This window comes from Triticum aestivum, chromosome 4A, assembly GCF_018294505.1.
Source record: "Triticum aestivum cultivar Chinese Spring chromosome 4A, IWGSC CS RefSeq v2.1, whole genome shotgun sequence".
NCBI lineage: Eukaryota > Viridiplantae > Streptophyta > Magnoliopsida > Poales > Poaceae > Triticum > Triticum aestivum.
The window spans coordinates 734,329,633-734,342,241 of NC_057803.1; the positions used below are offsets into that span (position 1 = coordinate 734,329,633).

General features: G+C 45.0%; 1 protein-coding gene across 1 annotated transcript; it reads left to right on the top strand.

Moving 5' to 3' along the window:
• Window positions 1-391: 391 nt before the first annotated feature.
• Window positions 392-7,795, top strand: LOC123088441 (uncharacterized). The gene is made up of 4 exons (XM_044510649.1): window positions 392-1,326; window positions 1,721-5,290; window positions 6,035-7,325; window positions 7,452-7,795. The coding sequence occupies exons 1-4, from the start codon at window positions 395-397 to the stop codon at window positions 7,458-7,460; spliced, it is 5,802 nt and encodes a 1,933-aa protein (XP_044366584.1). The 5' UTR covers window positions 392-394; the 3' UTR covers window positions 7,461-7,795.
• The last annotated feature ends 4,814 nt before the right edge of the window (window positions 7,796-12,609 follow it).

A 12,609-nucleotide genomic window follows, 5' to 3' on the forward strand; every position in this document is an offset into this window, starting at 1 on the left:
TATGCTGGCCGTTGGCATGGTGCTGACATGAACTTTGGGCGACAGCATGGCCGCTGGCATGATCGACAGCCACAGCCTTTTCAAATTTATGCGCGGACATGATATGGGTCGCGGGCGTTGGACGCACTGCCGACTAAAATCATAAACAGAGCGGACGCCGAGCGGACAGTCGATCCAAACGGACAGAAGCGCCAACCGCGCGTTGAAGTGGCTCTAAGTCTTCAAGAGTCTTTCTTCTTCATCTGTGAGTCCCGTTCCCCGCACCCGCCCTAGTCCCGCTCCTCAATCGAAATATCTTGGTCTTGGTAAGTTCCCCTCTCTTCAAATGTTTCAATCTGGCTCCTCGTCACTCATCCATAACTAGACCTAACTATCTTATGCTTGCTTCAGCTACATGTGGAGATCGATGTTCCGATTTATCAATGCTTGGCTACAGGCGGTATTCCGGTATATCACTGCTTGGCTTCAGGCGGCGGCGGCCGATGATTCTGATGCTGTCGCATTGCCTCGGGCGGCGATGGATTTTCCTGTCACTGTTTCGTTTGGCCCCCTCCACCGGCCGCTCCATTCATTCAGGGCTACCAAGAACAATCTCCCAGATGGGGTTAGCGAGGGCCAGGTCCGGCGCCTCGAAGAAGATCTGGAGACATTGTTCACTGAGCTCAAGGTCGTGTCGGAGGCGGACGACCCCAGCTTCACGGCCGGATGCTGGATGAAGGAGGTGCGGGAACTCCGCTACGACGCAGAGGACTTCTTCAACGAGGTCCCGCGCTCCTCCGCCGCCGGCAGGAGCGCTCTCCTCTCCATCATCCTCTGGATCCCCAGTAAACTGAAGCGGCGGCGCCAGGCTGCAGAAGCTTTCTCAGATCTGCGGGCTCGTGCCAGGGATGCGAGTCAAAGACGCCAAAGCCTCCACATTGGCCCAACAACCATCAAGCCTGAATTTGGGCAAGCCAATGTCCGCTCCAGTCCCCAACTACTTCTTGACCTTGAGGAGTCCATGGAGAAGCTTGTAAAACTGATGGCTTTGGATGACCAAGAGATTGCAGATCTGCTGGCCTTTGACAGTGAAGATGCAGAGCAACAAGTTCAGGTGGTACCTATCTTTGGGTCTGCAGGTGTTGGCAAAACGACACTTGCTCGAACCTTCTACCGTAACTTTGGGGGGAAATTCCAGTGCCGGGCTTTCGTGCGGGTGTCGCGGAATCCAGATATGAGGAGGATGCTTTCCAGCATGCTCTCACAAATTAAGGCACCACCGGTCCGTGGCTTTCCTGATGTGCAGGACCTTATTGACCATATCAGAGAATATCTGCAATCCAAAAGGTATATATTCTACTCCCTCCGTCCTGAAATACTTGTCGGAGGAATGGATGTATCTAGATGTATTTTAGTTTTAGATACATCCATTTTTATGCATTTTTCGGACGAGTATTTCCGGACGGAGGGAGTATCTTGTAATGCACAATTACTGTTTTGTTCAACAATATGTAAATGTCTTAAGCACTACTTAAGTATATTTGTACCATATATAAATAACCTAGAGCAATACAAAATGTGCTAAATAGTTTCAGTCAGAGACATTCTAGGATATAAGTATTTCTTATTTAAGAATTAAGATTACTAACAATAGTGGACTTATATTTTTTATGTTTCTGTTTTTTGTTGTCTCTGTGTTAGCTTGACAAAACATGTTTACGGTGAATAAAATATTCTGCAGATACTTGATTGTAATTGATGACTTATGGGCCTCTTCAACATGGGATATTATTAGCCGTGCTTTTCCTGATGGTGATTGTTGCAGCAGAATAATGGTAACCACAGAAATCAAGGATGTAGCATTGGCATGCAGTAGGTATCAGTTTAAGTACATGTATGAGATGAATCCTCTTAATGGTGATCAATCAAGCAAGTTATTACTCGGCCGAGTTTTTGGGTCTGAAAGTGGCTGTCCTCCAGATTTCAAAGAAGTTACATACGAGATTATCCAGAAATGTGGAGGTTTACCATTAGCAATTGAAAATATAGCCAGCATGTTAGCATGTGAACTAGACGTCGATCAATGGAAGCACGTGCGAGATTCTTTACCCTCTGTTTTGGGTCTGAGGACAAACCCTAGTTCGGAAGGGTTGAAAGAAGTTCTGAACATTATTTACAATAATCTTTCACCATACATGAAGACATGCCTGCTATATCTTAATATGTATCCAGAGGGCAACACTATCAGCAAGGAAGACTTAGTGAAGCAATGGGTAGCTGAAGATTTAATCGGTGAAGGGCAAAACAGAGAGAAAACTGCACGGGATTATTTTGATGAGCTTGTCAGTAGAGGAATGATCCAACCTCTAGACAGAAATTATAATGATGAGGTGTTGACATGCACAGTACACCACATGGTACTAGATCTTATTAGGTACAAATCCCTGGAGGAGAATTTCATCATTAATGTGAGCTGTTTTCAAACAACTCCAGGTCTTCCTGACAAGGTTCGTCGATTGTCTATCCAGTTCGGTGCTGCAAAATGTGCAAATATACCAGCAGACTTTATGATGACTCAAGTTAGATCACTTATGTTTTTTGGGTTCTTTAATTGTGTGCCTTCTGTTGGCGAGTATAAGCTCCTTCAAGTTCTGATTCTTAATATCTGGGCTGATGAAAGAAAAATATTTGACCTCACTAGAATTGGTGAACTGTTTGTGCTGAGATATCTGAAAATTGATGGCAACATCACCGTCCATCTGCCAGATGAGATTCGACAGCTAAAATTATTGGAGACACTGGAACTGCATGCACCAGTAAATGATATGCCATCAGATATTAGTTGCTTGCCATTACTTCGCACTCTGGGCTATTTTGACCTCAGCAAGAGCTCAATAGAGAATGTACAGAGCCTTGGTGAGCTGAACAATCTGGAAGACCTTCATCTCACCTGGTCTAACATTGCACAGCCAGATAATCTGAAGAACAATATGCAATGCTTGGGCACAATTCTCTGGAAACTCAGCAACCTGAAGTCTTTAACTCTAGTACCAGCAGCCTCCTCTCATGCAGATGTTCTGGACGATGCCGGTGGTGCAAGCGTGGGTATTTCTGGCGATGTCTTGAGCAGTTTGTCCTCTCCTCCGGCCCTTCTTCAGAGGCTTGAGCTGTCAGGGGGGTGTTGCATCTTTTCCAGCCTACCCGAGTGGACCAAAGAGCTTGGCAATCTCTGCATTTTGAAGATTGCAGTTAGGAAGCTGTTGAGGAAAGATATTGATATCCTCAAAAGATTGCCAGCACTCATGGCTCTCTCGCTGTACATCTGGACAGCCCCTGTAGGAAAGGTCGTCTTTGATGATGAGGGATTCTCGGTTCTCAAATACTTCAAGTTCACATGTGCTGCCCCATGCGTGGCATTTCTGAAAGGTGCAATGCCTAGTGTCCGGGAGCTCAAGCTAGCATTTGATGCCGACAGAATGGAGCAATACCCCCAGATAGTTCCTGGATTAGAGTACCTGACAGAACTTAGAGAGATCACTGCAAAAGTTGGGGGCACTGGTGCTGATGAATCTGATAAAAGGTACGCTGAGTCAGCACTGAGTGGCGCCATTGCCAATCATCGGAGCACTCCAATAATCAGAGTACAATGTGTAGATCGGATTTTTTTTGGTGCCATCACACAAGAACAAGAATACTGGACTCTGGAAGAACAACATGAGATACAAGAGGAATTGCTTGATCCTCTTCCTGAATTTTTTATTTCCACTCCGAGCACACAAGAGCATGTTGAAGGAAGAGATAAATCGGTTGAGGTGCTGACACAAGAACAGGAACACTGCACTCTTGATCTTGTTACTGAACTTCTTTTGACACCAACACAAACAAGGGATGGAGTGCAGGGTGAACAAATGGGAGGATCGAAGGTGGTTGTGACACAAGAACAGGAACACTGGATTACGGAGAAACAACACGAGACACGAGCAGAATTTCTTGATCCTCTTCCCGATCTCCTTATTTCCACTCAAAGCACAGACAAAGAAACGGGAGATGGAGCTCAGGGTGAAATAATAAAAAGATCAATGGAGGTCCTGACACATGGACATGAACACTTAACTCTAGAAAAACAACATGAGATTCATGAGGAATTGTTTGATCTTCTCCCTGAAGTTCTTTCCACTCCAAGCACACAGATACAAGTGACAGAGGAAGTTCAGGATGGAGAAATAGAAAGATTGATGGAGGTGCTGACACAAGAGCAAGAACAGTGCACCCTTGAAAGCCAACACGAGATGACAGAGGGAATGCAGGATGTACAAATAGGGACATCGATTGAGGCGGCGGCACAAGAAGACAACAATACTCGGCAAAGACAGCATGAGATTGAAAAGGAATTGCTTGATCCTCTTCCTGAACTTCTTTCTATTTCAAGCACTCCAAGCCCAGAAATACAAATAATAGATGAAGTGCAGAATAGAGTAACACAGAGATCGATGGAGGTAGTGAGCGCTTCCCAGGGCACGTTGGGACCCCTACTGGAGAAGATCAATGGTTTGCTCGCCAATGAGCATGCTAGCTTGAATGGGGGCCTGCGCCGTGAAGTCCGCTACCTCAAATCTGATCTGGCGGACATGCATACCATGATGAAAAAGTACACGATGCTGGAAGATCCAGATGTCCTGGTGAAGGAATGGATATCGTTGCTGAGGGAGTTGTCTTATGATGCAGAGGATTGCCTTGACAAGTTTGTTCAGAAGCTCGACAGTGGCGGTAGTCACGGTGGATTCAAGGGGATAGTCCGCAGGGCTTCTCTCCTTCCGAAGAAAATTAAATCTCGGCGCGGATTCGCAGAAAAAATTGGCGAGCTGAAAGTTTGTGTCAAGAACTTGAGAGAGCTCAAGAGTAAACTGGACGATACTGCTTGCGTCACATCTTATCATTCAACCGTGGATCCCCGGCTGTCTGCTCGTTTTGCTGACGGCGGGCACCTTGTGGGCATTGACGGTCCAAGAGATGATCTTACCAAGTGGATGGTTGAAGTAGGAAACAGCTCAGCAAAGAATCATCGTAGGGTGTTATCTATTGTTGGGTTTGGTGGATTGGGAAAGACAACACTAGCGAATCAGGTCTATCGCAAGACTGAAGGGCATTTTCATTGTCAGGCCTTTGTATCAGTCTCGCAAAAGCCGAATATAAAGAAAATTATCATGGACTTGATCTCCCAAGTGTCTTCCCATGGATTCACGGAAGATATTGACAATTGGGACGAAAGGAGATCCATTGAAGAGCTAAGAGGACTGCTACAAGGCAAGAGGTAATTTCAGCCCATATCTTTCCTGCAAACATGCCTCATCTATCATGCATAGTTCTCATTAATTTTGACAGTAGTTACTGCTTCCCATGGCATTACTTCTAGTTTTTACATCATGGCCTATGCAGTATTATAACTTCCAAACGATGAGTATAGTGTTGTGCACATCTAGCTAGCGAGTTATCGCCAATAGCTTCCATCCTGAAGATGGCCAAAAAATGCACAATGCCAGAAATGTTACAAAAGTATGCATAGCCAAATATCCAATAACTATTCCATCAATTCTTGTCTTCTTGATAATATTACCTTAATTACTCTGCACTTATAATCGGAGGTAAAAAGAGAAAAAATATCAAGAGATCGCTGTCGGTTGTAAGCACTAAACAGGTATTCAAAAATATTAAATGAACTACATTCCATGATGCAGGAAAATTAGAGGTGAGCTGTACTGTTTATCAAGTATATTGTCCACCATTCTGCGTCATCTTTCGCTCTAGAGTGCATGCAACTCAATAGTAGCAATATAGTAACTACATTGATTATTTATGAAATGATGTTGCGAACTACAGTTAAGTGGATGCAATACTGATGTACGCATACAACTGGGTATGGCGAAATAGTATAAGGAACAATAGCGTGATGCACTTATAACAAGTTGAGTACCCATTGGAGTTCTATGGAATGTTTACCTCTTATATCTGAGTTGCTTATCATAATAAATTGACTCTGTTTTCCAATACTTATTAGGTATCTCGTCGTCATTGATGATATATGGTCTATAGAGGCATGGAATATTATCAAGTCTGCTCTTCCAGAGAATAACTGTTCTAGCAGAATTATAACTACTACACGCATTATTGACGTTGCAAGGTCATGTTGTGTGGATCGAGATGACCGCATGTATGAAATGCAATTCTTGAGTGATTATCATTCTAAAAAAATGTTCTTCAAAAGAATTTTTGGGTTTGAGGATGTTCCCGATATGCTGGAAGAAGTTTCAAAAGAAATTTTAAAAAAATGTGGAGGCCTACCATTGGCAATTATCAGTATGTCTAGTTTATTGGCAAATAGACCAGCTAAGAAAGAGGAGTGGGAAAAAGTCATAACGTCAACTGGTTCTGCAAGTCTAGAGGGAATGAAGGGCATACTATGGCTTAGCTACAAGGATCTTCCAGATAATCTCAAGACTTGTTTGTTGTATTTAAGTAATTTTCCTGAGGGCTCTGTGATTGAGAGAGATAGGTTAGTGAGACGGTGGATATCAGAAGGCTTTATCTCTGAAAATCGTGGGCAAAGTCAGCAAGAGGCCGCGGAGAACTGTTTCTATGAGCTTATCAACAGAAACTTGATTCAAGCAGTGGACATTTGCTATGATGGTAAGGTTCGTGCATGCCGAGTCCATGCCATGATGCTTGAACTCATCATTTCAAAGTCAGCTGAAGATAATTTCGTCACGGTGATTGGTAGCGGGCAGACTGGTTTGGTAAATCACCATGGTTCTATTCGACGACTATCTGTCCAGCACATTGACCAGAATCTTGCATCTGTATTGGCAAATGAAGATCTAAGCCATGTACGCTCTCTAACAGTTACATCATCAAGTTGCATCAAACACTTGCCTAGTTTTGCTTCCTTTCAAAATTTGCGTGTACTGGATTTTGAAGGGTGTGATGGATTGGAAAAGAAATATATGATGTGTCTTCTGTTTGAGGAAGGGGCACTGCCGATGCTCGAGGATCTTGGCCTAGTCTACTCTGTGTCAATGGCGAATGCCAATGGATTCTGCCTGGGTTTTCAGCACCTCCCAAGACTGAGAAATGCACGAGTCCGTCTCTACAAAGAGGGCGCAACATCTTCTGCTATCACTTCTGCAGAAGTTGCTATAAAGAATGAAGCAGATGCCCATCCCAACCATCCCACAGTAACTCTGATAGAACATGTCAAGAGAGTGGATTATTGCTCTGAGGAATGTCCTAAGAGAACCGTACAGAGCTACTCTGAAGACCCAGAACTAGTTGACAATACAACTAAGCAAAAGGTAGGATCATTTTTATCAAGTTTTTAGCGGCTCATGTTTCCCACAACTACTCTATTGCTTTCTCTATTGTATTTTCCCCATATCCATGAGAAACCTATTTCTCAGTCACATGTTTATCCTTTCTAGGAAACTTAAATTTGTGGACTGGTGACAAGTGAGAGATGGCGTGCTGCTGCTCGTGTGGCTGGAACGACGTGGTACTGTCATAGAAGCTCGAACGAAGGGGCCGGCCTCGAAGGAGTATTTGCTACGTAATATTCAAGTTGTAATGGAACTACATATCGTTTTGCTTTCACTGGTTACTCTTTTCAAGAATCCAGCTCACTTCTTGGGGTGGAGCTTTGGTCTTCTTATTGGAGTACTTCGTTTCTGTTGTAAGCGGCCTTAGTGACTTTGTTCATCCGCTAATTTACGCTGAAACTGATGGGCTGATTGTTATTTTAGTCAGTACGGTAATATTTGTTTGCTGATATCGCCAAGCTTTCATAAAAATGCTGATTGAGCCAACGATGATATCGTCAAGTTGAGCTCAGTTTTGGGTTGGGAAATTTATTAAGCTGGATCACCTAGTTTATTTGTTTGATTGTTGATGAGAGGTATGGTCCACCTTCAGGTAAGCACCGGGTCTTTATTGAAAAAAGGTAAGCACTGGGTGAAGAATGTATGTGACTTGTGACTGTGAGTTACGTACCTTGTTTCTTTCCATGTCGTTTTAGCATTTCGAGCTTACTGCATGGTGGGGGATTCAAAGATGAATGCGTCAGAGTTTGAGTTCAGACCAAACATTTTGCCTATGAATGTACATTTAGCACAAAACGGGAGCAGGACATCTTGTTCTGACTTCAACAGGTTGAAACCTCTTATTGACATCATTTGCCGTACCCCTTGGTTAAATTATGATCAGCTGCTGAACTAGTGAAGCGTGCAATCCATATAGCCGTGGCGCCGGTTACTGACGCTCCAAGATCAGTAGGATACTGATGCTGCAAAACAGAATAGAGTGAGAAAAGACAACAAGAATTGTCCAGATACATACTCATTGTCTTCCTTATGTCGGCGCACGTCCACGCTTTAGGCCAAGGAGCGAAAGTTGTCACTTGATAGAGGCGAGGAGCCCGATCTTTTGATGAAATGATAACTATCGATTTGGTGGAGACGACTTTGACGATCCGACTACAAACGTGCACGACGTTGCGTCTTAGCAATCGCTAAACCAACTCCAAGAGGTTATTAACCACGCCAGAGCACGATCAACCTGACCACGAAGGTCTATTCCTGCAAGCAATCGAAGAACAAGCAAGAATATGAATAGGCAATCTGAATATTGCGAGTATGGATAAAAATGGGGTTTTATTTAGTTAAAAGTTAGCCACCGCTGCAACGTCAAAAACGGCCTAGGTTTTCACTGTATACGCCCAGGATTTGGCTGTTCCTACACACAACCAACAACTCATTCTGCATGCCTACTGTACAAGGTTTAGTTAATTTATACCTACATATACTATTCCCTTCTTAAAAACAATATGTACTAACTTTTAATTACCTTGATGTTTAACCCAAGGTATCATGTTGCCTCATCTTATCCTTTGTCAATTAAAAAATGTAGCATTATTCAGGACTTACGTCTAACTTACAGCCGGGGACCAATTAGTGGCAACTAACAAATGGTGCAGTTAACTTTTTTTTTTCAGCGATAAATGGTGCAGTTAACTGAACTTGCAACACCCTGCGTGGTGACCTGGGCCTTGGGCCTTGTAAGTTAATCGTGTTGGGTTAGGATTGAGTGTGTGAGCCCAAGTGGGCATTTACTGTACCGAACAGAGACAGATCCTTTCCTCTCTCGCACGCATCCCTCACCTATTCAGGAGAGAATTAAGAGCATTAGGGTTGCAACAAACAAAACGCAAAGACTAGAACCCCTAAACCCTCAAACCCTCAAAAAAAAGTAAGGGTCCAACCCTTAAACCCAATTTCAAACCGTAGAAGTGAGGGTTAGAGGGGGGCGCTCGACCCCAGCCCGCACTCCCTTCCCCCGTCGCGCGGGAGGGAAGTTTCCCCTCCCCAACCTCCCGCTTCCTCCCTCCCACGCCGTCGGCCGTCGCCCGCCCCAAATCCGGCCGGCCCCCCGCCTCCCCTCGAGCCGCCGCCGTCCCGCCCCTGAGCCACACTCCCCGCCACCGGATCCGTCGTTCCCCGCCGCCTCCCGCCCCGCGGCCCGGCCCCCGGCCGCCCGCCCCGCCGCCTCCCGGCCCGGCGTCCCGCCCCCCGGCCTCCTGCCCCGCCGCCTCCCGCCCCCCGGCCGCGCCCCGCCCCCGGCCGCGCCCCGCCCCCGCCCGCCAGCCTCAGCCGTAGGGCCCTGGCCCCCGCCCCCCAGTTACCTCCCGCCCCCAGCCGCCTCCCGCCTCAGGCCTCCTCGAGCCGCCGCGCCAGAGGCCAGGTAGGCCAGAGGCAGCCGTGCCGCCGCCCCGAGCTCCCTGCAGGTATGCTTTCCTTTCTTTCCTTTTGTTTTAGTTTTTTCCTTTTTGATTCATTGTTGGCACTCACAATTTATTGTTTGTTGTATTGTGTAGATGGAGGTGAACAACAACGACATGGACTCGTTGTCCGATTCGTCGGGTTGGTCGTCATCCGACGATTCGGACATCGATGAGTTGTTGCAAGACGATGACGTCGAGATGATGAGCCTCCTCATCGACGTGCAATCCTTTGAAAACCGCGTGAAGCTGATGGATCAGAGGAGAGGGTCGAAGATGGGGCGAGTCACCATCTACCGGAACTGCGCTCTCGGACATGAACATTTGATGGAAGACTAGTTCTCCGAGGTACCTACGTACCCTCCTCGTCTCTTCCACAGAAGGTACCGAATGCGGCGTAGTTTGTTTGTGAAGATTGTCACCGATTGTGAGGCCGCCTCATATTACTTTAAACGTCATAGATCCGCCGCCGATATCATGGGGTTTAGTGCATATCAAAAGATATCGGCGGCAATGCGGGTACTCGCTTATGGCATACCCGCGGATTATACCGACGAGTATCTTCGCATTGGGCAAGATACAACCACGGAGTCTGTCCGTAGGTTTGCCAAGTTGGTCATACGGTTGTATGGTGCGCAGTATCTTCGGGCACCAAACGAGGAAGATACAAAGAGATTAATGGAAATGAATGAAAAAAGGGGATGGTCGGGGATGCTAGGTAGTCTTGATTGCATGCATTGGAGGTGGAAAAATTGCCCAAAGGCATGGCACGGAATGTATTGCGGTAAAAGCCGTGATGCTACCATTGTGCTTGAGGCCGTAGCATCTCAGGACACATGGATTTGGCATGCATTTTTTGGGTTGCCGGGAACACTCAATGATATCAATATCCTCAATAGATCTCCTTTGTTCAAAAGATTAATTTCTGGGGATGCTCCAGCTTGCAACTACAAAATCATGGACAATGAGTACTCAATGGGATACTATCTCACCGATGGCATCTATCCCGAATGGGCAACTCTAGTGAAGTCCATCAAGGAGAAAAATGGGTGCCCTTAACAAGAAAAGAGGCTCATTTCACCAAGGCACAAGAGGCAGCCCGCAAGGATATTGAGAGAGCTTTCGGTGTTTTGCAAGCAAGGTTTGCCATAGTTCGTGGTCCAGCCCGGTTTTGGGACAAAAAAACCTTGATGAACATCATGAAATGTTGTGTGATTCTACACAACATGATCCTAGAGGATGAGAGATGGTTAAACCTCCCCTGTTTCTATGACAATGTTGGTACCCGTGTGCAACCGGAAAGAAACACTTCTCGCATACACGCTTTTCTTCAAGCACATCGTCAGATTGAGGATGCAACCACTCATGGTCGGCTCCGGGATGATCTAGTAGAGCACCACTGGCAGTTGGATGGGCGGCGCATTGGCCCATGATGTATCTTTATTTTACTTTTCTATGTCCTATTTGATTTGAACAATTAGTGTAATTTGCTCAAACATTGTTGTAATAATTTGAATGATTATTGTTTTATTCGGTGTTGTAATAATAACTAGAATGATTATTGTTTTATGTCAATTGTGATGGAATTTGTGATATGCCATACGATGAAATGTGTGCTATATGAAATGACAGTTTTAAAGGTTGGGGTTGAGGCAAAGACTAGAACCCTCAAATCCAACCCTTAAAGCAGTTTACGGGTTGGGTTTGAGGGTTCTAGTCTTTGCCCCTGTTTTTCAACCCTTAAAAGTGTCGAAAGTTGGCACTTCTCAACCCTTAAACTGCTATAAGGGTTTGAGGGTTCTACTAGTAATGCTCTAACAACAGCAGACCAAAGCAAAGGAGGGTCAACTTGAATGGGACGTATCCCCTTCCAGCGGACTCGCCCTCCCCGGCGATGTACGTGCCCTAGCTAGGAAAAAAAAATCTTATACGACTTAGAGGACACATGGCACTTCGAATCTTAAAGCATCCGCGTAACTTCTCCTGAACTTATCCCCAACCCTTTGCCTAATCTCTATTCCACGTTGAGTTCCTCCCGACGAGGCAAGACGCGGTGCCATTGCCACGGTGGGTTCCAATGCACCAACAAAAAGAGGGTGACGTATGGCGAAAATCCATTTTGGAGGCCGAGCTCCAATGAGGCTGGTTTTTGAAAATTATAAATTTCATCAAGATTCATATTTTTACATTTCAGAAAATTCTGAAAAAAATATAGATATACATGTAGGCATAATGCACAAGTGTGAAAATTTTGGACAAAATACGTTGAAATGAGGGATGTACAAAAAAGACAAATATGAGGCTTTTTAACACATGCTACTATTCATCCTCCCAGACCATGAATTCATTTCAAGGTATTTCATCGTGAAATTTTACACACATGCCCATAACATCCTTGTTACTTGTACAAAAAAAATATTCATTTTTTAAATTGAAAAGTTTGAATTTTGATTTTTTTTAAATCGGCCTCCATGGAGGTTGAAAGCCAAAACGCCTCACTCAAGGTATGGGTCCTATTTACCCTAGAGAAACGAAGAAGCTAACTTATCTCATGGCTGCTTGTGACAGTAAGAGATTTGGTGGGATATATAAGTACAAAACAATGCAGCCTCGCATGCCATCAAAGATATGCTAAAGGAGATGCTACCCAGAGAAAGTAAAAATAGTAGCCTCGGATGCCATCAAAGATACACTAAAAATCGGAGGAAAGTCAAACATGCACCTAAACGACCAATCAAAATGGACTTGATAAGTACAATAAAAAAAAACATTGTTGAAAGCACACGTGTCGATACATCGCATAGGCTACG